This window comes from Scyliorhinus torazame, chromosome 14 (assembly GCF_047496885.1).
Source record: "Scyliorhinus torazame isolate Kashiwa2021f chromosome 14, sScyTor2.1, whole genome shotgun sequence".
Taxonomy (NCBI): Eukaryota; Metazoa; Chordata; class Chondrichthyes; order Carcharhiniformes; family Scyliorhinidae; genus Scyliorhinus; species Scyliorhinus torazame.
Genome location: NC_092720.1, coordinates 39,963,454 through 39,987,238, shown reverse-complemented (window position 1 = coordinate 39,987,238; position 23,785 = coordinate 39,963,454). Strand labels below are relative to the sequence as shown.

The window sequence follows — 23,785 nt, the reverse complement described above, 5'->3', positions numbered from 1 at the left end:
GAACACCATTGTCGCAGCCGGCAAGGCAACCATGCAGTTGCGCACACTGCTTATGGCCCACTTTGAACTTAGTGCCACGGGTCATATAGGTGTCCCCCATCTGGCCCCAGCCGACCAATCAGCTGTAAGGGCGCGCTCCAGCACAACCAGTGCCATCTTTTTGGCTGGGATAAGTGTGTGTGGGTTGTGTGATGTGTATGTGCGGCTGCAGCTTGTCAGCATCCCGAGTATCAATCACGGACCCGGCAAATCCCGCACCGTTTTTCATTGGAATTGATTGTGTTCCACGCGGCACTGGTGCTAGCCCCTCAACGGTAGTGGAATCGGTCCAGGTGTGGCTCCAATTTTTCTGCTGGGAAAGTCCATGAATTCTGCTTTGGCATCAACACAAGGGGCGGGTTTCTCCGTCCCCCCATGCCAGATTTCTGGTGCGGCACGCTGTCGGGATTCTCCGTTTCGCCGGCTGGTCAATGGGGTTTCTCATTGTGGGGCAGCCCCAGGCCGTCCGCAAACCCCCGGCTGCCGGCTAAATGGAGAATCCCGACAGCGGAGAATTCAGCCCTTAGTCTCAGAAACAGAGCATCTGCCCCCCACGTAGTTCATTCCCGAGATATCTCATAATACGTGGGACCTCTCTGGGTATCCCTCCACATTTACAGGTTTATTGGAGAAGTGGGAAGAGGATCGGAAGAGTCATCCCGAACAGATATGATTGCACTTTCAATGCCCAGTTAGGAATTGTCCTTTTCTGCCAGCTATGGGGTAAGACAATAATATCTGAATGTGCCTAAAGCGTCCTTCATCTGGAGACTGTGGTTCCTAAAAGAGGCCGTCATATACAAATTTATGGCAAACCATTTTGATTGCAGCAAAGGTTCTGTCAGTAGCAATGAAGTTGACATCTGATTTGAATTTGTACACCACTAGGTTCTTCCAGACTTCAGTATGAGATGTCCACCAAACTCCAGTCCATATGAAATAGAATCGGTTCGACATTCATTTGGCGTGACAATCTGCATGTATCTAGCACATGGGTTTATTACGAGCTTCTATGTGCTTGCGTCAGACACCTGCTAATCACATTTGACATGTTTTATGGCTGCATCTCATGATATTGCACTCAGCATGCATTTGTCATGATATACTGCATGTACTTAGCCCTCATTTGATTGACCCACCCGCTGGAATGCTGTCCTGTCACTGAGAGAGCAAGGTCCTTATCATTGTGCCTCCTTTTCAGGGAAATTGTGTTAAAACAGTGGATCAGGTCAGTGGCAAAATACTCCAGCTTGCTATGTTGGGGGAAGAAAGGGTCCAATTATATTGAAAATCGTAGTTAAATTGCTTCATTAATAATACTGGCAATAATACACATTTACCAGGCTTTTAACAGTTTATTGATTATGGGAAACAGTTTACCTTCCTGAATAAACAGGAACTCCGCAGAGTTGCAAGAACAGCAGTAAAGTGTGCCTTAATGAACAAAGGGTAAACATTCAAGGTCATCTCAGTTAACACCAACTGGCTTTGTTTCATGGCAACTATCTGATGAATCAGCAACAACTGAGCATTTTGCCGCCCCAGTTATGCTGAACCGTAGATGTTATTGATGTGAATGCTGGTGTCAAATGAAAAACGGTCAGAAAGAAAGAGGGAATTCTTTGCCATTAACCCCAGAATCAAGCAGCAGGGATTTATGCCTTTATTTTCTTTTGTCTTTTTCCTTTCTTTCTAACCAGGCATTGTATCAACAATGGTTCTACGGAGACAACACATTACTTGAAATGATTGAGAAGAAGAGATGTCTGTGCAAAGAGATCAAGTCGCGGCAGAAGCCAGATAAAGGCCTTTGTAAACAGGACAGCATGCCCATCCTCCCGAGCTGGAGGAAGAATAGCATGACAAAGAACCTGAAACTGACGGCACCACCCTGCACGAAACAGCAAACCGTTCTTTGGGACACCGCGATCTGACAAAAGTCCTCTGTGAAGCATGCTTCCCCCAAGGTTTTGACCTCTGACCATTCCAGGCACCCTCAATGGGTCATTTCCTAGATGACTGCTGTGACCTTTGACACCCACATTGGTCTGCCCACCTGGGCTTCCGATTAATTCAGCTCTCAATGATTCAGTTGCCTTGAGGAGACCATGGTTCACTGTGACTGGAGCCAACATGTCACATGACAGAGGCTGAACCAATTACCATGCAGGTCAACTGTGGCAGCGGCAAAAGTCTTTGCTGCCTTCTAGAAGCACTGTACTGAAATGTTTGAAAGTAAGACTGCTATAACAATAATAATTAAAACAGCTGTGCTGTTATGTGAACCGATTTAAATATGATTAGTTTTATTGTCAGCTTTCAAGAAATTGCAATCAATCAGAGGCAGGTACGGAGGGAATTGGGTGGCAGAGGGCAGCTCTATTCCTGACCACCCACGGGGAAACGCTCCTCTTGTGTGTTACGTGCAGCAGAATCATAAACCCAGTCTTGATTGACAGACTTACAATTCTGCTGCACATGGAGCCCTGATGAATTCTTCTCGGCCTACTCAAAATATTTTGTTCCACGAGCACTTTTCTAACCTGTTTCTGAAACAAGGGAAGATGACACTCAACCTGCAGGAGAACACAGAAATGTGCATCTCCTGCCACTGATAAATTTCAACAGGGTTACGTTCTACCCTGCAGACTTCTGTTCAAGGGAGGACCACTTACTTTCCTATGCAAACACCAGTAGAGTTTGGTGGTCTGTGTTGGCATTGTCTACAACACAGCCCAGTCCCTCTCCGGCCCACAGGCCCCGTGTGAGCTGCAGTAATTCATAAGGGGTTTTTTCAAAGGACGGTTTATCAATGCTCAGAGCATTAAGGATCAAAGTCTTAGAATATCAAATGGCCAGGATTAGATTTCCTTTGTAACTCAACAAAATAACATAGGAGAGATTTTCATGGTCTGCACTCCAGAGCAGTGGATCGCCTGGGCCACAAAGTATATTGAAAATCTGTGGAGCCCACGGTGCACCCATGTAACGGATCCCACTGACTTACCTTCGATAAATGGAGTAAACTCAGGCAGACTCCTTCATTCCAAGGAGTGTGCTACAGGCCAGTTGATTTGGTGGCATCCGGTGGACACTGCCATGCAGTTTGTGTGCAAATGCAAGAAAATCTCTCCTAGTTTGGACAGAATCTGTGCAATGTAATTTCAATGGTGGATGTTAGTTTAAAACCTATTGAAAGGTAATCAGGAGGAATTGAAGGCTTTTAAATATTTTCTACTGATGTGTATTATTGACCTATGATATATCTATATATAAATATATATACAAACTAATTATGATGTTATTGTCCTGTATTCACTTTTCTTGATTTTTAAGTATAATTGAATAATAGTGCGAACTTTTTATTATTTTTGTGTAAATCACACTGTGATTACAAAAGAAAGAAAGCACAGTCAAGGCACACAGATTATCATAGTCAATGCATGCCCCCAACACTGATCATAATGCATACACCCAACAATATAATCACAATTCTCACCTCTAATTCTGATTAGAGTGCATAATCCAATCACTGACCATTGTGCTTACAACAATACTGATCACAACCCATAAATCAAATGCTCATCGTCCTTACAACAATACTGGTCATAGTCCAGAAATCCAACAATGATTATAGTCTATACACCCAAAGGCAATCTTATAGCCAATACCAGTAAGTGCATGCATCCAATATCAATCGTAGCTTATACACCCAACAATAATTAAACTGCACATGTTCTATCATACTGCATCCAACCAACACCTTTTATAATGCTTACACCCAACAGCAATCATAGTGCCTTTATCTAACCCTCATCACAGTGCATCACCCGACACTGATTAGAATGGCCACATCTAACGTCAATGAAAAAACCTAACACCAATAATAATACATGAAATGAGCATTCATCACAGTCCACTGTATAAACCTTCAACATCAGTCAGAATCATAATGTATATCTCAACGTCAATCAGTCAGCACTCGCGCACCCAGCATCAGTCAGAGTCAATGTACATACCTTACCATCAATCACAGTCAGCAGTTTATCCCAAAGTCAATCATTGTCAAGCATGTATATCACAGCATCAATCAGTCAGTGCACATACCTCAGTATCAAGCAGCCCGTGTGCACGTGATCACAGTCAATGTATACCCCAGTGTCATTCAGTTGGTGCACATGTATCAGAGCTGGTATATGCACTCTAATATTGATTAAAATTGGTGGAACATTCCTTAATCAATCAGAGTCAATGCACACACCATAGTCGCCGTCACCTCAGTTACGTTCATTCTCACACTGGAGATTGATCACGGTAAGGATATCCACACGATTATAGTGTGTTTAGCCGGAGCACACATTACAGGCAGCGACCTCATAATGCATCACATTCAATCTATTTATTCCAGCATTGATCACATTCAGGGCATGCATCTCAGCATCCATTTTCAGTTAGGACACGTAACCCAACATGGATCATTATTGGTGTCTAAATCCAAATGTTGATCACAATCAATGAGTGCAAGAATCCACATTTAACACTCCAGCATTCACTTATGCATTTGTCACAGGCGAATCACCACACACAGACTTGAGGTGATGTGACGGAAACATTCACCTATCACAGTCAGATTATAGACGCACACCTACACAGTAACAGTGCAGATATGCACAAACCTATTGTGGGGTCCAAATGCACAAGAACATCTATCACAGTCAGAGCAAGCACACACATGAAGATCTAACTTTATATCAGTTCGGAAAAACACAGAACTATCACAGGGTAGACACACACACAGCGACAGAACAACAGTACAAACACAAACAGATTCACCACAGTCAAAACAACCCCGCACACATACACAGATGCAATAACAGTAATGTGGACACGCACACATTGATCACAATCACCAGATTAATATGTACAACAGGAAGCACACACACACAAACCTATCAATCTGAAACACCAACCCCTGTCATAGTCATTTTAAATATCATTATATCTGGTTTTATTTTAGAGGAAGATGTCATTTTCAGCCAAGGAAAGGACAGGGACTTTGAAGGAAAATATCTGTCCAGATAACGTAGCTTGATCATTTGTATTTTTGCAGTTTCTTGGGCAAAGATTGCAGAAAACCCCTCAGTGGCCTATTTATTATTCATTGTACAGACCAGGACTGAAGTAAGTGTCAGTCCTGCAACATGTTCATTCCAACTTAACTGTTTACAAATAAACCTAACAATATTGAATGTTCTTTCCATTCTTCAGTGATGTTTTTGCAATGTTAATAACTGGTATCAAATTAAATAAATGTGAAACAGGCCAAGGATTCTTGTGAAATGATAGAATGAATGGGTGTGTGTTCATCAACTCACTGTCCCTCACAATAAACACAGAAATTTGATATTAAACATTTTTCCTATTCTTGATGGTCTTTCTTTGCAATATTTATTGGTGAGTAAAGCCTAGTGGATTAAGCCATATGCTTTATTTTAGAGATGAAGTGTGTTGTGACCTGTACACCGGTTGGCCCCACATACACGCAGCCCGCAGTAGGCATAGGGGTGGCTCTGCTAAAATAATGCACAGAAGAATGCCCTGTGCCATTATATCCCTTTCTCTGCTATTGTCAGAAATTTGATAAGGCCCTTTGTCTGGCACAGGGAGTGAGATGCCTGAATACCCAGTGCTTGGTCACGTTGAATACCACATAAGAATATAAAAAATAGGAATAGGAAGATATTACATTTGGTAAGTTATTGGCTTAGCTGATTGGGGCTTCAATTCCACTTTCCTGCCTATTCAGCCACCCTATAGCCTTTAACTCGCTTGTAGATGAAACATCTGTCTACTTCAGCCTTGACAATAGTCAAGGACCCAGTTTCCACTGCCCTCTGAGTTTGTGACTTCCAAAGATTAATGACCTTCTGTGAAGAAATTCCCCCTCATCTATGTCTTAAATAGGAGACTCTGGGCTGGATTCTCCGCAGCCCCGTGCCGAAATCGCATTCGGCGCGGGGGCGGACAATCCAATTTCACGCCGAAATCAGGCCTGGCGCCGGTTCGGCGATTCTCCGGGACTCGGGAATCGGCGTGATCACGGAGTATTCCGTGCGGCTGGGGGCCCATTGCCAGAGATCCGCCCAGTGATCCTCCGCTCCTGACTGGCCGAGTTCCCAAACGGGTGGAACTAACCACCTATTGCCGGTCGGGATGCTCGCGCGGCCGGGGAACAGATTCCCGAGGTCGGATGCACGGGTGCGCGACCGATCGGGGGGGGGTTCTACATTTTCAATCTGCCTCCGCGGTCTGAGTCCGCCATGACGCTCAGCGCGGCAGCTGGAGGCCGCCGCTGTGCGCATCTGCGGACTCAATACCGGAAGTGCGAGGGCCTATATCCGCAGTTAAAGCTGTGAGATCTACTCCAGGTCCCCGCTAGCCCCTTGCAGGGCTGTGAATTAGCTCCACTTATTCCCAGGAATCTCCAGAGTAAAACGCCAGCGTTTTTACGCCGATGGCAAGTTCTTGATCTCGCCCAAAACTGGTGCGCATATCATTGGTCCCAATTTGCATCAATTTCGATCTCATTAGCGAGATTGAAGTCGAATGTAACGGTCTCCTGGGAATTAACCGGCTCCCCAGCGAGAAATCACGTGGGCATCGTTTAGTGCTCCTTTTTAAAAACGTGAAGCTGGTGCAATGACTGCTGGGGGTAACTGAGGAGGTGAGGAGCCATTTCCATTTCTGGCGTGCAGCTTAATGGCACTGCAGCTATCGGCCCAGTGCTTGGGGGAGAGGCAGGGGGAACATCACAGGAGGCTTTGACTTGGTCGGGTGGCGAAGTGTTCCAGGTCGGGGGTCGAGGGGCTTTTCATCTGCGAGGTCTTTAAGCTATCTTTAAATATTGTGGATACCCATAACAAGGGCAACTCCAGCTGCTGCCTGTCTGTCCGACAAGCACTTCCAGGACAGAACCCTATTCTTAGTGACATGCTAACGGTCACTTCAACTCCCTTTCACTGTGAGCAGCCTCTAGCTTCACAGCTCTCAGGTGGGTTCCCATGGATACACGATGATTATTGTATCACATTTCAATCAAACTTTGGAGCCTGAACTATTTGCACCATAAGGGTTAGTCTCAGCACCATAAAAGCAGCAGCCAACAATCAAAGACTCAAGGGCTGGGCTTCAGCACTGGGGATATCCTCGTAACCAAAGGACAAGTGTGTGGATCAGGGAGAGCACCTGAGCACAGTCTCCCTAAAGTTCCCAGCAGGGGTCTGGGGTCTAGGGGCTCCTGCTGTGGCTGGGGGTGAGTGTGCAAAGTGAGGTTATCCAGCACAACTGGCTCAGTGGACAGCACTCTGAGAGAAGGTGGGACACGTAAAGGTGGGGAGGCTTGGGGGATTTGAGGGTCTCTGGGTGGAGGCCCTAACTGATGTCAGTCTCCGTCCTTCTTCAATCCCTCACATCCAAAATGGATTGTCCCGTAGAGGATGTCCTCGCGGTGCTGGTGGCCGCCCAGGCAGCCAGACGCCGAGAAGGCAGCAGTATTGACACAGGCTGGAGGTGGCACCCCATGTACAGGGGGCTGCCGCACAACCTGAAGACCCAGTACATCCACACTGCTAGAAAGGGAGCTCCAGGATGTTGACCCAACAACAGTGAAGGAACAGCAATATAGTTCCAAGTCAGGCTTGTGTACAATTTGAAAGGGACTTGTAGGTGTGGTGTAGCTAAGCATTTTATGTCCTTGTCCTTCCAGGTGGTAACGGTGGTGCGGGTTTGGAAAGTGCTATCGAATGAGGTACGGTGAATTTCTGGAGTGCGCCTTGTAAATGTCACACACTGCTGCATTATGGGTTAATGATGGAGGGAGTGTATACTTAAGGTGGTGGATGGTTGGCTGATCAAGCAGGCTACTTTGTCCTCAATGGTGTTGAGCTTCTTTAGTGTTGTTGGAGCTGCACTCATCCAGGAAATTGGAGACTATTCCATAACACTCCTGACTTGCACCTTGTAACTGCAGAGACTTTAGGGAGTCAAGAGGTGAGTTTCTCGCTGCAGGATTCCCAATCTGACTTGCCATTCATCGTTCGAATTCTTTACCCCAGAGAGCAGTGGAGGCTGGGTCATTAATACATCCAAGGCTGAGATAGACAGATTTTTGATCTACAAGGGAGTCAAGGATTATGAGGACAGGTGTGAAAGTGGAGTTAAGGCCACAATCAGATTTTATTGAATGGTGAAACAGGCTAAAGGGACCACCTGACCTCCTCCTGCTCCTACTTCTTAATTTCTTATATCAAGGGTAGATGGTTAGATTCTCTCTTGTTGCGGATGATCAATGCCTGGCCCTTGTGTTGTGAATGTCATTCACCATTTATCGGCCCAAGCCTGAATGGTGTCCATTCTTGCTGCATGTGGACACGGATTGTTTCAGTATCTGAGGAATTGCAAATGGTGCTGAACACTGTGGGTTGGATGTTACAGCTCCCCACTGGGCATGTTTTCAGTGGGCATGTAAAGTATGACAGGCGAGTAGCCCATCGCCCTCCTGTCTTCCTGCTGACCCCCAACCTAATCCCCATAATGCAGAAGATTCAGTGAGGCGCCCACTAGTGCACCCACCCGTAAGTCTATTGAGCCCTTAAATGGCCAATTAATGTCCACTTAAGGCCCTCAGTCTCCCTCCACTGCCACAATACACTGAGCAGCGGAAGGCAGGCAAGAGTGGGAAGGCAGAAAGGAATGGGGGTACATCTTTTGGGAGTGGTGGGGTTACATCTTGTGCATATTGGGAATACTCCACTAAGATTGACTGACTACTTTGTGCCACCCAGTCTGACCTCCAAAACACCTCCCCACCTCACTCTCCTCGCCCGTCTCCCGAGGCTGCCCTATTCCTCCTTGCCCAAAAAGACCTGACTTACCTTTTTGCAGTACTAAAGGCACTTCTTCCTGGGGACTCTTTGCATTCCCCGTGCTGCTCATCAATATCTTCTGGTGCTGCTGGGACTGTCAAGAGCTGCTGGCCAATCAGATTAGTTGGCAGCTTCTCATAGCGGGACTTCCCTCAGCTGAGTGGTGGAAGTCCGACCCCGGCCTTGTTAAGGCTACCCACAATGCATCATCACTGCAGGGTGGCCTTTTTTGAAGCCGGTCAGTTTCTGACCATCTTTTCTTCCGCTCAGGGTCAAGCATTATGCCTCCCTCGCCCATAAAATCCAGCCCTTTGCCACCCCTACGTCTGACCTTATGCAGGAGGAAAAGTCATTGATTAAACAGCTGAAAATGGTTGGACCTAGGACACTACCCTGGCTAACCCCTGCAACGATGTTCTGGGGCTGAGATGATTGGCTTCCAAAAATCACAACCATCCTCCTTTTTGCTCGACTTCGGCCCTGGAGGACATTTCTTCACCCAAAGAGTGGTGAGCCTGTGGAATTCATTACCACAGGAAGTAGTTGATGCTAAAACATTGAATATATTCAAGAGGCGGCTGGATATAGCACTTGGGGAAAATGGGATCAAAGGCTATGGGGAGAAAGCAGGATTCAGCTATTGAGTTGGATGATCAGCCATGATCGTGATAAAAGGCGGAACAGGCTCGAAGGGCCAAAAGGCCTCCTCCTGCTCCTATCTTCTATGTACCTATGTATTACAAAATGATGCTCTAACACTGAATGACAATTGGCAAAATATCTCAATAATCCACCAACAAAATCTGTCAGCTTCTACAAAGAGAGTAAACATAAGCATCATGGCCTAGACTGAAATAAGTCCGATTCGGGAACAAGACTTACTTTCGGAACATTAAGATGTTCTTAAATTTAATCCACAGGAGCAGTTTGTTTTAACATCATTAGAAAGGAACCATCAAAGAAATGGGTATAATTCTAACAGAAAGGAATTTCAGCTCAGAGTAACCTTTCTTTAACCTTCTGCATTCACTGTAAGGAGTGCTTCTTATTAAAATACACACATATAGAACTTTGTTTCAAACCTTGTCCTCCCCAAGCAACAGTGATGTGGGGTTGAGATTTTAAGGAAACGGGAGTCTGACAGCTCCATTCCTGCTCCTTAGCCTGCCATTCCTCATTATCCTGTTCCTGCTCCACCTCTTCCTCCTCCCCCAAGGTGACCTCCGAAGGCCTGGTTGCAGGGGTTGTGCCCTTATGAGAGCAAGGTTGGGAATGGCATTCAATGGCATTACCATTACTGAACCCCCCCACTATCTATAAAATTACCATTGACCAGAAACTGGACTGCACTGGCCATATAAATACTGTGGTGACAAGAGCACGTCAGAGACTGGGAATTCTGCAGTGAGTAATGCACCTCCTAACCCGCCAAAGCCAGTCGACCGTCGACAAGGCACAAGTCAGGAATGTGATGGAATACTCTCCCCTTGCCTGGTTGAGTGCAGTACCAACAATACTCATGAAACTTGACACCATCCAGGACAAAGAAGCCCTCTGTATTGGAAACCTGTCCACCATCTCCAACATCCACACCTTCCGCGACTGATGGATAGTGGCATCAGTGTGTACCATCAACAAGGCACCTTCGACAACACCTTCCAAGCCCATTACCTCTACCACCTCTTCACTCACCTGATGGAGGAGCTGCGCTCCGAAAGCTAGTGATTCCAAACAAACCTGTTGGACTTTAACCTGGTGTTGTCAGACTTCTTACTGGATCCACATAATGTCATTATTGGTAATAAATAATTGGCTACTCGAGAGGTAATCTCTTAAACGCTAATTCATTGCAGCAATCTTTTCCAGGCAGTTTTGCTGGCAGGTCCATACTTAAATATGCACGAAATGTAATTAGCAGAAAGGATCCAAGCTTTGCCACTTGTCTCAGAATTGGATTTGATTTGAAGCAGGTCAACATTAATAACTCCATACACCAGGGATTAATTTCCACGTAAAGATACAGACAAAATGGAGGATATTTGGAAAGATTTAGAAGGACCCATGCAAATAGAAAGATACACTCCAATTTGAATACGTCTGCTTTATTGCACAATGGTTCCAGAGCATCCAAGAAACCTCCTGCTAGCACAAATTCTATCCAGAAGGAATACATTAAGTTTGTTAGTGGGAGGCACTGTTCAAGACAACAGCTTAAAGCATATGCACCAGACCACAATGTCAGTCCGTCCTGCTTCAGCATCTCCCTGGATGGCAAAAAAAGGACATTGATTTGGTTTTCATTTGGATCCATAAAGAAATTTACTGTTCAATTATATAAATATCTCACTCCAGCTCCACCGAATCTGCCAGCAGCATTGCTATTGCCAATTCCTGATTTAATCTCTCTCTTCATATAAACTGTAAGACTTCGTACTGTGCTCACCCCAGTCCAACGCCGGCATCTCCACACCATTCATATAAATGAGCATCCTACGAAAAGGGTGGCACAGTGGCACAGTGGTTATCACTGCTGCCTCACAGCACCAAGGACCTAGGTTCAATTCCGGCCTCGGGTGACTGTGTGGAGTTTGTACGTTTTCCTGGGGCGGGATTCTCCAACCCTTCGCTGGGTCGGAGAATCGCCGGGGGGGGGGGGGGGGGGTGGGGCGGCGTGAATCCCGCCCTGCCGCTCCGACGCCGGCTGCCGAATTCTCCGGCGCTGGTTTTCGGGTGGGGGCAGCTCAGGGCCCCAATGGGACGAGCAGCCGCCTGTTTTCGGCAAGTCCCGCCAGTGTGAAATAGGCATGGCTTGGAGGGCGGCTAGCGGGATGCTCGGGGGGGGGGCAGGGGGTCCAGCACCATAGGGGGGCCCCCACAGTGGCCTGGCCCGCGATCGGGCCCACCGATCCGCAGCCGGGCCTGTGCCGTGGGGGCGCTCTTTCCCTCCGCGCCGGCCTCTGTAAGGCTCCGCCATGGCCGGCGCGGAGAAGAAACCCTCTGCGCATGTGCAGGAAACACGCCGGCGGTTCTGCGCATGCACCAACTCGCGCCGGCTCACGACGGCCCTTCGGCGCGGTTGGATTCCGCAACTTCCGGGTGGCCTGATGCCTGAATCCCAGCCCGTGAGCCTGCATCGCTTTCCTCCGGATGCTCGGGTTTCCTCCCACAGTCCAAAGATGTGCAACTTAGGTGGATTGACCGTGATCAATTGCACTTTAGTGTCACAAGGATGTGCAGGTTAGGTGGTGTTGTGGGGTTACGGGGATAGGGTGGGGGAGTGGGCCTAAGTAGGGTGCTCTTTTGGGGGTCAGTGTAGTCTCAGTGGGCCGAATGGCCTCCTTCTGCACTGAGGGAATTGTACGGTTCTATATCCATGCATGTCAGGACATCCAGAATATCACGTTGCTCGGGATTGTAATATCGAAGAGTTGTTGTGCTCGACCTGCCATACCTTCGTAGCCTTTTGAAATATTATAGGCTGGAGTCTCCGTTTCTGAGACTAAGCGCTGACGCCGGCGTGGGGACAGTGGTGTTTTACGACAGGAAAAACGGCGCAACAGGTGCACCGATTCAGCACCTCTAAGTGGACTAGCATCATCGCCACGTGGAACGCCAGAGCTCGCCGGATTCGCCGGGACCGTGATTGTTGCACGTGAGGCTCACACACGGCAACCGCACTTAAACGATCCATCCCCCCACACACACCGTCCCAGTCAACAAGATGACTGGAAGGAGAGCAGCCATGGTTCAGGGACACTGAGCTGGACACCCTCCTGGATGCTGTGGAGGAGAGGTGGATGACCCTGTACTGCGGCTCGGAAGGAAGGCCGCCAGGAGCCGCTGTTTACCATGCCTGGCCGCAGGTGGCAGACGTGGTCAGTGCCTTGGGCAGCGCAGTCCGGACTGGCAGACAGTGCCGGAAGAAATTGCACACCCTCCTCATGGCAGCCAGAAGTGTAGGCAGCACAGTCCCCTGGCACTAACTCCGCCCCACCACACCCCCCCCCCCCCAACCCGGCCCCTCCCCCCTCTGGAGAATAGCCAAACCCCCACCCTGCCCCACATGCCAGGACTCATGCCAGCCACAATGGCCGGGTGCCCTGGCCATTGATTCCATCATCTACCCAACTCCTGGACTGCATGCATGGACGTGTTGGCGGCCCGGAGGAAAGGGAGGTCACCGAGGGGGAGGTCGGCGACGAGCGAGCAAGTGAGACCCCGCTTCATTGCAGACCCCCATGACATATGTGTGGACACCCCACCTCCCTCGGCCCTCAACCCCTACCTCCTCACCCCCGCACCCTCCTCACCCCCACAACCCCCTGACCCCCCCCGCCATCCCCACATCGCTGCCTAACCATTCATGTCTTCTTGTGTCTTACAGGACCTACCGGAGATGGGGCCGTTCATCCGGAGCCCCCCCCCCCCCCCCCCCGCCCCCAGCCAGAGCCAGAGCTGATGCCCCCCAGAGCAGCCCGTACACCAGCCCTCTGCCCGTGACACAAGACCCCACCTAACCTGCACATCCTTGTGACACTAAAGTGCAATTGATCATGGTCAATACACCTAAGTTGCGCAAGATACCCTGGAGTTCGGGTCAGAGGAGGACACTGACCTTTCCATCACAGCTGTCTCCTACACCCTCCATCTCAGAGACTATCACCTCGGCTGGGCACATTAGTAAAGAGGCTCCTGGGACACTATCTGGTGCGCATCCCGTGCAGCAGGTGGAGGTAGGAGCAGCCGAGGGGCCGGACAGTCAGAGGGCAGGCCGGGCCGGTCCCAGGAACCAGCTGCCGTCCAGACGGGTCCCGGGCCCCTGGAACATCCAGTCCCACCCACAGTGCAGGGGGCAGTCAGAGACCCAGGGACTAGACTAGAGGGGAGGTCGGCGGGCATCCAGCACCTGCAGGCGCAGGTGGAGGAGTCCATCCGTGTGCAGGAGCAGGGGGTGATGCCGGTCATGCATGCCACCCAGGCTGACACCGCATGGGTGGCAGCCACGGTGGAGGCAATGGGCGCGACGGTGTCGGATATGGGTCAGAGTGTCCAAGGCCTGGGGCATTCTGTGTAAGCGGGGCCAAGGCCCAGGACAGGGCTGCCCTCTCACAGGCAGCCATGGGCCAGAGCCACCTGGACATTGCAACGGCGCTCCTCAGCGTGGCCCAGTCACAGCAGGCCACGGCTGAGAACGCCGGCGGCATTGCCCAGGCCCTGGCCGGCGTGGCGCAGACACTGGGCGAGGTGGCCCAGTCCCTGAGGGAGGTGGCCCAAGCCCTGAGGGAAGTGGCCCAAACCCAGAGGGAGGTGGCCCAAACCTAGAGGGAGGTGTCCCAATCACAGAGGGAGGTGGCCCAATCCCAGAGGAAGGTGTCCCAATCCCAGAGGGAGGTGGCCCAAACCCAGAGGGAGGTGGCCCAATCCCAGAGGGAGGTGGCCCATTACACAGAGGGAGGTGGCCCAATCCCAGAGGGAGGCGGCCCATTACACAGAGGGAGGTGGCCTAATCCCAGAGGGAGGTGGCCCAAACCCAGAGGGAGGTGGCCCAAACCTAGAGGGAGGTGTCCCAAGCACAGAGGGAGGTAGCCCAATCCCAGAGGAAGGTGTCCCAATCCCAGAGGAAGGTGTCCCAATCCCAGAGGGAGGTGTCCCAATCCCAGAGGGAGGTGGCCCAAACCCGGAGGGAGGTGGCCCAGCCACTGGCTGATGTGGCACAGACCCTTAGGTTGGTGGGACAGTCGCAGCGTGATGTGCTGCAGTCCCAGGTGGAGATAGTCCACTCCCTGCGTTTCATGGCCGCGAAGGTGCAGACCCTGGTTGACACTAGAGCGGGCCTCCAGGACTGGCAGTGCCAACTGATTAGGAGGGTGGCCTCAGGGGATAGCTCGCACCCCCATCCCATGGAGTAACCCGGAGGCCATTGGGCACCCCGAGGGAGGAGGAGGTGATGGGGCCCGATGGGGCCACAATAAACACCTGTTAACACTGTTGAAACCTGCTTTGGTGCTCTGTCTGATAGTGTGGGTGTGGGCTGGTCTGGGCTGTCCGGGGTGAGGGGGTGGCAGGGGACCAGTGCAGGCTCTGTGGGAGGACCATGCTCCCCACCCTCCCTCCGTGCCCCGAACATCCCCAGCAGCCCCACCCCAGGGATTCAATGGGACCGTGTGATGGACTGGCCAGCTCGCATGCAGCGATCACCCAGGTGGAAGGTGCTACTGTGGGCATGAGTCAGACGTTGTCATACGATGCGGAGCACCAGGGCTCATTGCAGAGCGGGTTGTCCTCATCCTCCATCCCATGGACCAGACCAACTGTCTCTGCCAACCCAGGGCCCCCAGCTCGTAGTGCTAAAGGTATGTACAACAAAGGGGTGTGCAAGTGGAAGGTTTTGTGGTGGGCGAGGTGAAGGGGTGTGGGTCTGGGATGTAGTGTCCGTGCCCCTGGTCAGCATTTCCCTCCTCTCCACCCCCTCCCTCCTAGCCGGTGAAGCTGGAGGTGATCAGAGCTTCCCGTGAACGCTGGCCCTGGCGATGACGTTGGGTGGCTTCCCGTGGCTGCCCGGGCCCCATGTCCTGCTCATCGTCCCCAATCACGTTTCGCGATTTCGCCATCGGCAAACGGAGAATCCCACCCTTTGTGTTGACTCCAGGACAGAATTGGTGAACTTCTATGATGCAAAGTTGGCGCTGGTCCTGGAGCAATTTTGGCACCATGTGGAACATGACCCACTCGGGCCAACATGTGGCCACTTCCCTCTACTCCCCCGGCCCGGACAGAAGCGTCCCAGCTAGTGGCACAATTGTCAGCACATGATAGTGACGTTGGACATCTTTCGTACCCCCTCTCTCCCCCTCAGCAGGCCCGGCGCCTGTTCCCCGATTTTTGAAACCACAAGTGAAATTCACCGTTGGTAATTCCTCTTGGCGGAGGCGGAGCAACCCAGAGAAAATCAGGTCAGGCCCGCTAATAATACTAATAATCTTTATTAGTGTCACAAGTAGACTTACATTACACTGCAATCAAGTTGCTGTGAAATGTTATGCCAACGGTGTTTAGTGTATTTGGGAGTAGAATGCACTGACGCCGTTGTTGAGGCACCGGAAAATGGCGTTCTGTCGGGCGCCTGGCACCGCCCACGATTCTCGCCTCACGCGCCATTCTCCGCCTAATCCAGTTTTATGATTCTGGTGTGGACCGACGGAGAATCCCGCCCGGAGTGTTTTCACCAGTGAGACGTCACCTGAAACCCTCCCCCAGTGCTACGCCCCTGTTGGGCCGACTGCCCGATGGCGTGGGGCGCACGTCCTCTCACTTTTCAGGGACCTCGAGTGGTGGCTGCGGACTGTGTCCAGCACCGCCGCACTTGGGGAGCGGGGGGGGGAGCCGTTCCGCTGGCAGGGGGAGCTTCGGCGGGAGCAGGGGGACTGGTTTGGGCTGGTCCGGCGTTGGCGAGAGGGGTTACAGGGGGGCATTCTTTGCCAGGCCGGGTCCATGCATGGCCGGCGCCATGTTGTACGGTGCAGCAGCCACATGCGCGGCCACCGACCCGGCAATTCTGCGTCCTTTTCGGCAGGTAAAGCTGGGGGCTTTACATGGCACAGTTGCTAGCCCCCCACTGGGCGGAGCATCGGTGTGGGTGTGGCGCCGACTTTTTGGTCGTAAGACCAGATGGATCCTGCGGACATAACCGCAGAATCAGAGAATCCAGCCCTATGTGTTTCACCAATGTCCTTTAGGGAAGTTAAAGGAAGGACCTTTTCCTGGATATCTAAGGAAATAAGGGCCACGACACCTTCATTCTCTGTCTCAGCTTCACCCTCAATGGGCACCTTCATCCCTCCCTCCCAGCTTCGCCCTCCACTCACACCTTCATTCACCCCTCCGAACTTTACGCCCCTCACCGACACCTTCATCCATCTCTCAAAATTTCACCACACCCCTCCCTCGGCACCTTCATTCACCCCTCTGAGTTTCATTCTCAATGGGCACCTTCAACCCCTCCATCCAGCTTCACCCCCCCTTCTTAAGACCTCCCTCTCCCACCCAGACCTAACCTTCCTCCGCGCCCTAACTTTGCCACATCTTTACCAGTGCTTGGCTTTAGTGGAATGAAAACCGGTTTCGTGCCAGCGTCCGACATGATTGCCACCTGCCATGGTGGGCACCAGAAGATTCCACAGGAAATTCGAGGCCTGAAATCGATTTCTGCGCCAATTTCCAAATTCTCTCCCCCCCCCCCCCCCATCAGCAGAGTTTTGGGAGATTTCCGCCTGTCATATCTGACAGTGCAGCGCTCCTTCAATACTGCACTGCGGTACTGTAGATCCTGGTCAAATGCCGGCCACATAATCCTGTGCACATCTGTAAACAGGTTACCATGATATTAATTGTTCCACACATGTGCACATTTAATTTGCCAATGGTAATGTATTAAATTGACTGCAGCATGTAAAACCCAAATAAACATAATTGGAAATAATCCACCTGAACATTGCCAACAGACATGGCTAATTATGCACTGATGGAAAACCGTGCAAAGTTTTAGGCAAATCTGCAGGAAGATTTATTTCACATTCCCTGCAGGCAACAGAATACGTGGCTTTAAATAGTCCACGAAGTTAACCACATTTAAAACACAGGGGGGACACGGAATTGGAGTACAGCACATTCACATTTAACAGAATATTAAAGGCAGCATTTGTGACGAAGCATTAGTCACACATCATTGGAGTTATTAATCCTATTGTTTAACAGGGCACATTTAGACACATATACAGAAAATGACAGCTCGCTTTATTTCAGCCTGATTCGCTCTTTAATTAGTGGTTTAATTGGTACGTTAGTCATCATGAACTAACCCATTAGTTAGTTTAATTCAACGTGAAAAATACGATTGATGGTAATTCCACTAAAAGCTTTGGTTCTGGCAAAATAACAATGTTGCCTGCTATGAGGACGAGCTGAGCAGTAGCACTATCAGGAATGGCACGATTCCTACCTGTAAGTCTAGCAGACAGTTTTACAATCAAAATGTTCTCCCTTATTAAGTCCTGCTGTATAGATCTCATTCTTCCCTTGCAAATCTCTTGAACAAATTGTTTGATTGTCACTTGGAGATAACAGGTTAATTAAACTACGTTTCAACAGAGGATGCAGAATCAGTAAATACGATTCACTTCGCCATTGAGTCAATTTTCTTTTTAATGTTGTTTCATGAAATATTTCTACCCCATGTGAGAATTTGGACGGAGAGTTCAACCGTGCTTGCCATCACCAATCCTACTTCTGTCCTCATCCAACATCCATTTTCTCCAGCAGAGTTCCATGTGGAAAAGAATGAGAGGGAGAATTTTTTTCCTCAGCAGATAGTTATTATTGCCGAAGAGACTGATCACATGACAAGGTTTTAAGTTTTAAGACTTTACTGTAACACACAGTAAAAACAAAACGTGTAAAAAAAAAAGGGCAGCACGGTAGCACATGTGGCTAGCAGTGTGGCTTCACAGCGCCAGGGTCCCAGCTTCGATTCACCGCTGGGTCACTGTCTGTGCGGAGTCTGCATGTTCTCCCCGTGTCTGCGTGGGTTTCCTCCGGGTGCTCCGGTTTCCTCCCACAGTCCAAAGATGTGCAGGTTAGGTAGATTGGCCATGATAAATTGCCCTTAGTGTCCAAGAAAGGTTAGGAGGGGTTATTGGGTTATGGGGATAGGGTGGAAGTGAGGGCTTAAGTGGGTCGGTGCAGACTCGATGGGCCGAATGGCCTCCTTCTGCACTGTATGTTCTATGTATCACACGCTAAAGGCAACATTCACCAAACACTATGTCAATAAGAACAATATACTCTAAACTTTAGGAAAAACCCCCATCTAGCATTTAAAATGACTAGAAATCTCACCCTTACTCTGTCCCTTAAGTAGACACTTGAGGCTGGATTCTCTGATTGTGTGGCTATGTCCGCAGTATCTGTCTGGTGTTACGACCAGAAGGTAGGTGCCGCCCCCGCACTGATACTCCACCTGGTGGGGGAGCGAACAGCCACGCCACGTAAAGCCCCTGCGGATACGGCACAGAATGGCCGGGTCCGTGGCCACGCATGCGCACGGCGGTGGCCTGCACCGGCCGTGCCATACAGCATGGCGCCGGCAGTACGCGGACCCAGCCTGCCAAATACTGCCCCCTACAACCTCCCTCGCCACCCCCGGACCACCCCCCCAGCCCCCGCAGCAGCCCCCCTTGCCAGCGGGACGGCTCCCTCCCGACTGTGGTGTCACTGGACACAGTCCGCAGTGGACAGCGAGATCCCCAAATGTTGTGAGGACCCGTGTCCCACGCCGTCGGGGACGCGGCCCATCGGGGACGAAGCATCAGGGGAGGACCTCAGGTGACGATCTGAGGCCGTCCTGACGGCCTTTTGAGGGGGCAGAGCATCAGAAAAATGGCGCCATCCTCTATTCCAGCATCAGCAATCGGAGAATCCAGCCCGCATTCTTCAGTTAAAAGTGATTCCTTGCTTCTTTTTCACTCAGCTAACTTCTGCTCCTCAAACTAATTTTCATGGTGTGTGTTGCCCGACAGTTCCTTTCCTCTAGCCAAAGCTAGGCAAATCTTCCAGCTTTGTTAAAACCCCTATGACCTTGGTTTCTTCAATCTGAGCTCAAACTCTCATCTGCAATTTTCATGAAGAACAATAGAGACTTGCTGCCTCTATCTCTCTGCACTTTCCCTCGCACACTTGGATTCTCGGAGACCCCTGGGCGGGATTCTCTGTCGACCGACGCCGGAATCGTAAAACGCGATTGGGCGGAGAATCGGTTCCAACGGCAAAATCATGGCGGGTACGGGTTTCATGCCAAATCGCAATTCTCTGTCACCTTGACAGTGGTGTCAATGTTCCAGAACGCACAAACAGTAAACGCCATTGGCATATCATTGGCAGGCCTGACCCGCTAATCACCTAGGCCTCAGCGATTCTGCGCCTCAAATGGGCCAAATACCTGACAGCGAGGTTCATTTGTGCTTTTAAACATTGTGAAACCGACATCATGGCTGATGAGGGAGAGGGAGGAGGTAGGACACGGAGAGGCGTGACTGTTGGCTGCCAGGCCGGACACAGGGCTGGCTGGGTTGGGGAGTGGGCCCTGCCAGGGCCCCAGGGAGGGGGTGGTGATGGGGGAATGGCGTGTGGCTGGGGCAACCCCCATAGGACTGGGGCAGAGTTCCAGGCGCAGACCTCTATTGCCGCGGCCTGCAAGGCTGCCATCTTGCTGCGCACCCCAATGACCACACGCCTGTCCTTAGTTTCTGCAGACACTGGCCGTATGGATGCTGGATGCCCCCACCCCACCAGCCCCTGCACCCCAACCTCCACCATCCCCACTACGGGAGCACCAGATATGGGCATGGGCAGTGCTGGCCGATGGTACCCCTGACAGCAGGGATGGCTGCCATGGCCAGAGGGTGCCATGGTACCAGGCACTGATGGGACCCGGGGTGCAGAGAGGAGGGGACGAGGGGGACAATTGAGGGGCAGAGTCCGCAGTGCCAAACGGGAGCACCATGTAGCCTGTTGGTTGGGCCTTTATGCTGATTGTATTCCAATATCCATTGTCTGCCTTATATCCCCAGCAGACAATGGATATTGGAATACAACCAGCAATGATGGCCTTCCTGCTAGTCACCACAGCCCTGGGGGATGCCCTGCAGCTGTACGAGCTGGGGCTGCTCGAGGAGGAGGAAGCTGCAGCAACAGAGCGCGCAGCAGCGGAACAGGAGGCAGCCAGTGAGGATGGACAGCCGGCAACCTAACAGGCCGAGGAGGAGGAGGTGCAAAGGAGGCGCCACCTGAGGCCTCACGTGTTCTGGCAGCACCTATCATTCGAGGACCTGCCGGACCGGGCATGCCGTTGAAGACTCCGGCTGAGCAGGGAGACAGTGCGACATAGCTCCCAGATCATAGCGCACCTGGCACCGCGGGGGAATGGGGGAGGACACCCTCTCCCGGTGCCCGTCAAGGTGACGGTCGCCCTGAACTTTTAAGGAACGGGGGTCCTTCCAGTCGGCAAATGGGGAGCTGTCCGGGTTCTCACAGACCTCGGCGCACAGGTGCATCCGCGCCGTCACCGAGCCCTACATGCCCGGTCGGCACAATACGTCCATTTCAATGTGGACTGAGCCCACATGGCCCGGGTCCAGGGGGTGATCGATAGGATGCATGTCGCCCTACGATCACCTGCAGATGACAGGCTGCTCTACACCAACTGAAAGGGGGTTCCACTCGATGAGTGAGCAGTTGATCATGCACGACTGTGCCCGATACCCGGGCAGTGTGCACAACGTTTTCCTCCTGGCACACTCGACGATTCCCGGCTTCTTCAAGACGCCCGCCCGGCTGGGGGGTTGGCTCCTGGATGACAGGGGTTATATGCCAAGGTCGTGGTTGATGGCGTGAATCCGAAGGCCACAAACCGACGTGGAGACCTGCTACAACGATGCCCATGCAGCGACCAGGAGTGTAATCGAATCCAGCCACATATCTTTAAGGTTCAGTGGTATTTTTAGGAAAACCTGTAACCTGATATCATATTGGCGCCCCATTGACTCTTGTCCACGCAAGTCCCAACTCCATGGCACCGTGAAACACATGGGGCAGGATTCTCCAATAATGGGGCTATGTCCCCATGCCCCCAAGAAAAGGGGTGCAAACCACTCCGGCGTCAATGGTCCCCGATAATGAGGAATGCTCCCGTTCCCAGGGGGCTAGGCCGGCGGCGGAGTGGTCCCAGCAGCTCCACCCGGCGCAGAACAGCCGGCGTGAGTTTGTGCATGCGCGCTACGGCTGCCGTGATTCTGCGCATGCGCGGGGTTCCCGTATCCACGCCGGCCCCCGGGCAATATGGCGGAGCCCTACAGGGGTCCGGTGCGGAGGAACATAGGCCCCGACGGAACCAGCCCACCCGCCGATCAGTAGGCCCCGATCGCGGGCCAAACCACCGTTGGGGCCCCCCTCCAGGGTGGGCCCCACCCCTCCTCCAGGATGGCCCCCGCAGACACATCTTCCAGGTCCCCCCGTGTGGGACCTGAGTAAACCATACCAGCGGAACTCGGCGACCACTCGGCCTGTCGGGACCCGGAGAATCGCGGCGGGGGGGAGGCGCTTTCAACGGCTCCCGACCGGCACGGCGGGAATCCCGCGGGCTCCCGAGAATCGGCGGGAGCGAATTGGTAAGTCAGCAGTGGTGCGCGATTCTCACGTCCCCCGGGGATTCTCCGACCCGGCGCGGCGTCGGAGAATCCCAGCCAAGGCCTTGTATCCAAGTAGAAATGTTAATTAGTTATCCAATTTCAAAGAACAAAGAAAATTACAGCACAGTAACAGGCCCTTCGGCACTCCCAGCCAGCGCCAATCTTGCTCCTTTATTTAAACCGGTCCCCTATTTTCCAAGGATCTACTTCCCTCTCTTCCCCGCCAGTTCATATATCTGTCTAGATGCATCTTAAATGATGCTATCGTGCCCGCCTCTACCACCTCCGCTGGCAAAGCGTTCCAGGCACCCACCACCCTCTGCGTAAAAAACTTTCCACGCACATCTCCCTTAAACTTTCCCCCTCTCACATGAAATCGTGATCCCTTGTAATTGACACCCCCACTCTTGGAAAACGCTTGTTGCTATCCACCCTGTCCATACCTCTCATAATTTTGTAGACCTCAATCAGGTCTCCCCTCAACCTCCGTCTTTCCAACGAAAACAATCCTAATCTACTCAACCTTTCTTCGTAGCTAGCACCCTCCATACCAGGCAACATCCTGGTGAATCCCCTCTGCACCCTCTCTAAAGCATCCACATCCTTCCGGTAATGAGGCGACCAGAACTGCACGCAGTATTCCAAATGTGGCCTAACCAAAGTCCTATACAACTGTAACATGACCTGCCAACTCTTGTACTCAATACCCTGTCCAATGAAGGCAAGCATGCTGTATGCCTTCTTGACCACTCTATCGACCTGCGTTGCCACCTTCAGGGTACAATGGACCTGAACTCCCAGATCTCTCTGTACATCAATTTTCCGCAGGATTCTTCCTTTGACCGTATAGTCCGCTCTTGAATTGGATCTTCCAAAATGCATCACCTCGTATTTGCCTGGATTGAACTCCATCTGCCATTTCTCTGCCCAACTCTCCAATTTATCTATATTTTGCTGTATTCTCTGACAGTCCTCCTCGCTATCTGCAACTCCACCAATCTTAGTATCATCTGCAAACTTGCTAATCAGACCACCTATACCTTCGACCAGATCATTTATGTATATCACAAACAACAGTGGTCCAAGCACGGATCCCTGTGGAACACCACTAGTCACCCTTCTCCATTTTGAGATACTCCCTTCCACCACTGCTCTCTGTCTCTTGTTGCCCAGCCAGTTCTTTATCCGTCTAGCTAGTACACCCTGAACCCAATGCGACTTCACGTTTTCCATCAACCTGCCATGGGAAACTTTATCAAACGCCTTACTGAAGTCCATGTATATGACATCTACAACCCTTCCCTCATCAATTAACTTTGTCACTTCCTCAAAGAATTCTATTAGGTTTGTAAGACATGACCTTCCTTGCACAAAACCATGCTGCCTAGCACTGATAAGTCTATTTTCTTCCAAATGTGAATAGATCCTATCCCTCAGTATCTTCTCCAACAGTTTGCCTACCACTGACATCAAGCTCACAGGTCTATAATTCCCTGGATTATCCCTGCTACCCTTCTTAAACAAAGGGACAACATTAGCAATTCTCCAGTCCTCCGGGACCTCACCCGTGCTCAAGGATGC

The 23,785-nt window shown here is 51.1% G+C and overlaps 1 protein-coding gene across 4 annotated transcripts in view; it reads left to right on the top strand.

Moving 5' to 3' along the window:
• Positions 1–5,463, top strand: part of nyap2a (neuronal tyrosine-phosphorylated phosphoinositide-3-kinase adaptor 2a) — a 221,966-nt gene extending 216,503 nt beyond the window's left edge. For all 4 annotated transcript variants that reach the window (XM_072473998.1, XM_072473999.1, XM_072474000.1 and 1 more), the window contains exon 7: positions 1,740–5,463. In XM_072473998.1, coding sequence (XP_072330099.1) covers positions 1,740–1,973 — 234 coding nt within the window. In that variant the 3' untranslated portion in view covers positions 1,974–5,463. The remainder of the gene's footprint in view (positions 1–1,739) is intronic.
• The last annotated feature ends 18,322 nt before the right edge of the window (positions 5,464–23,785 follow it).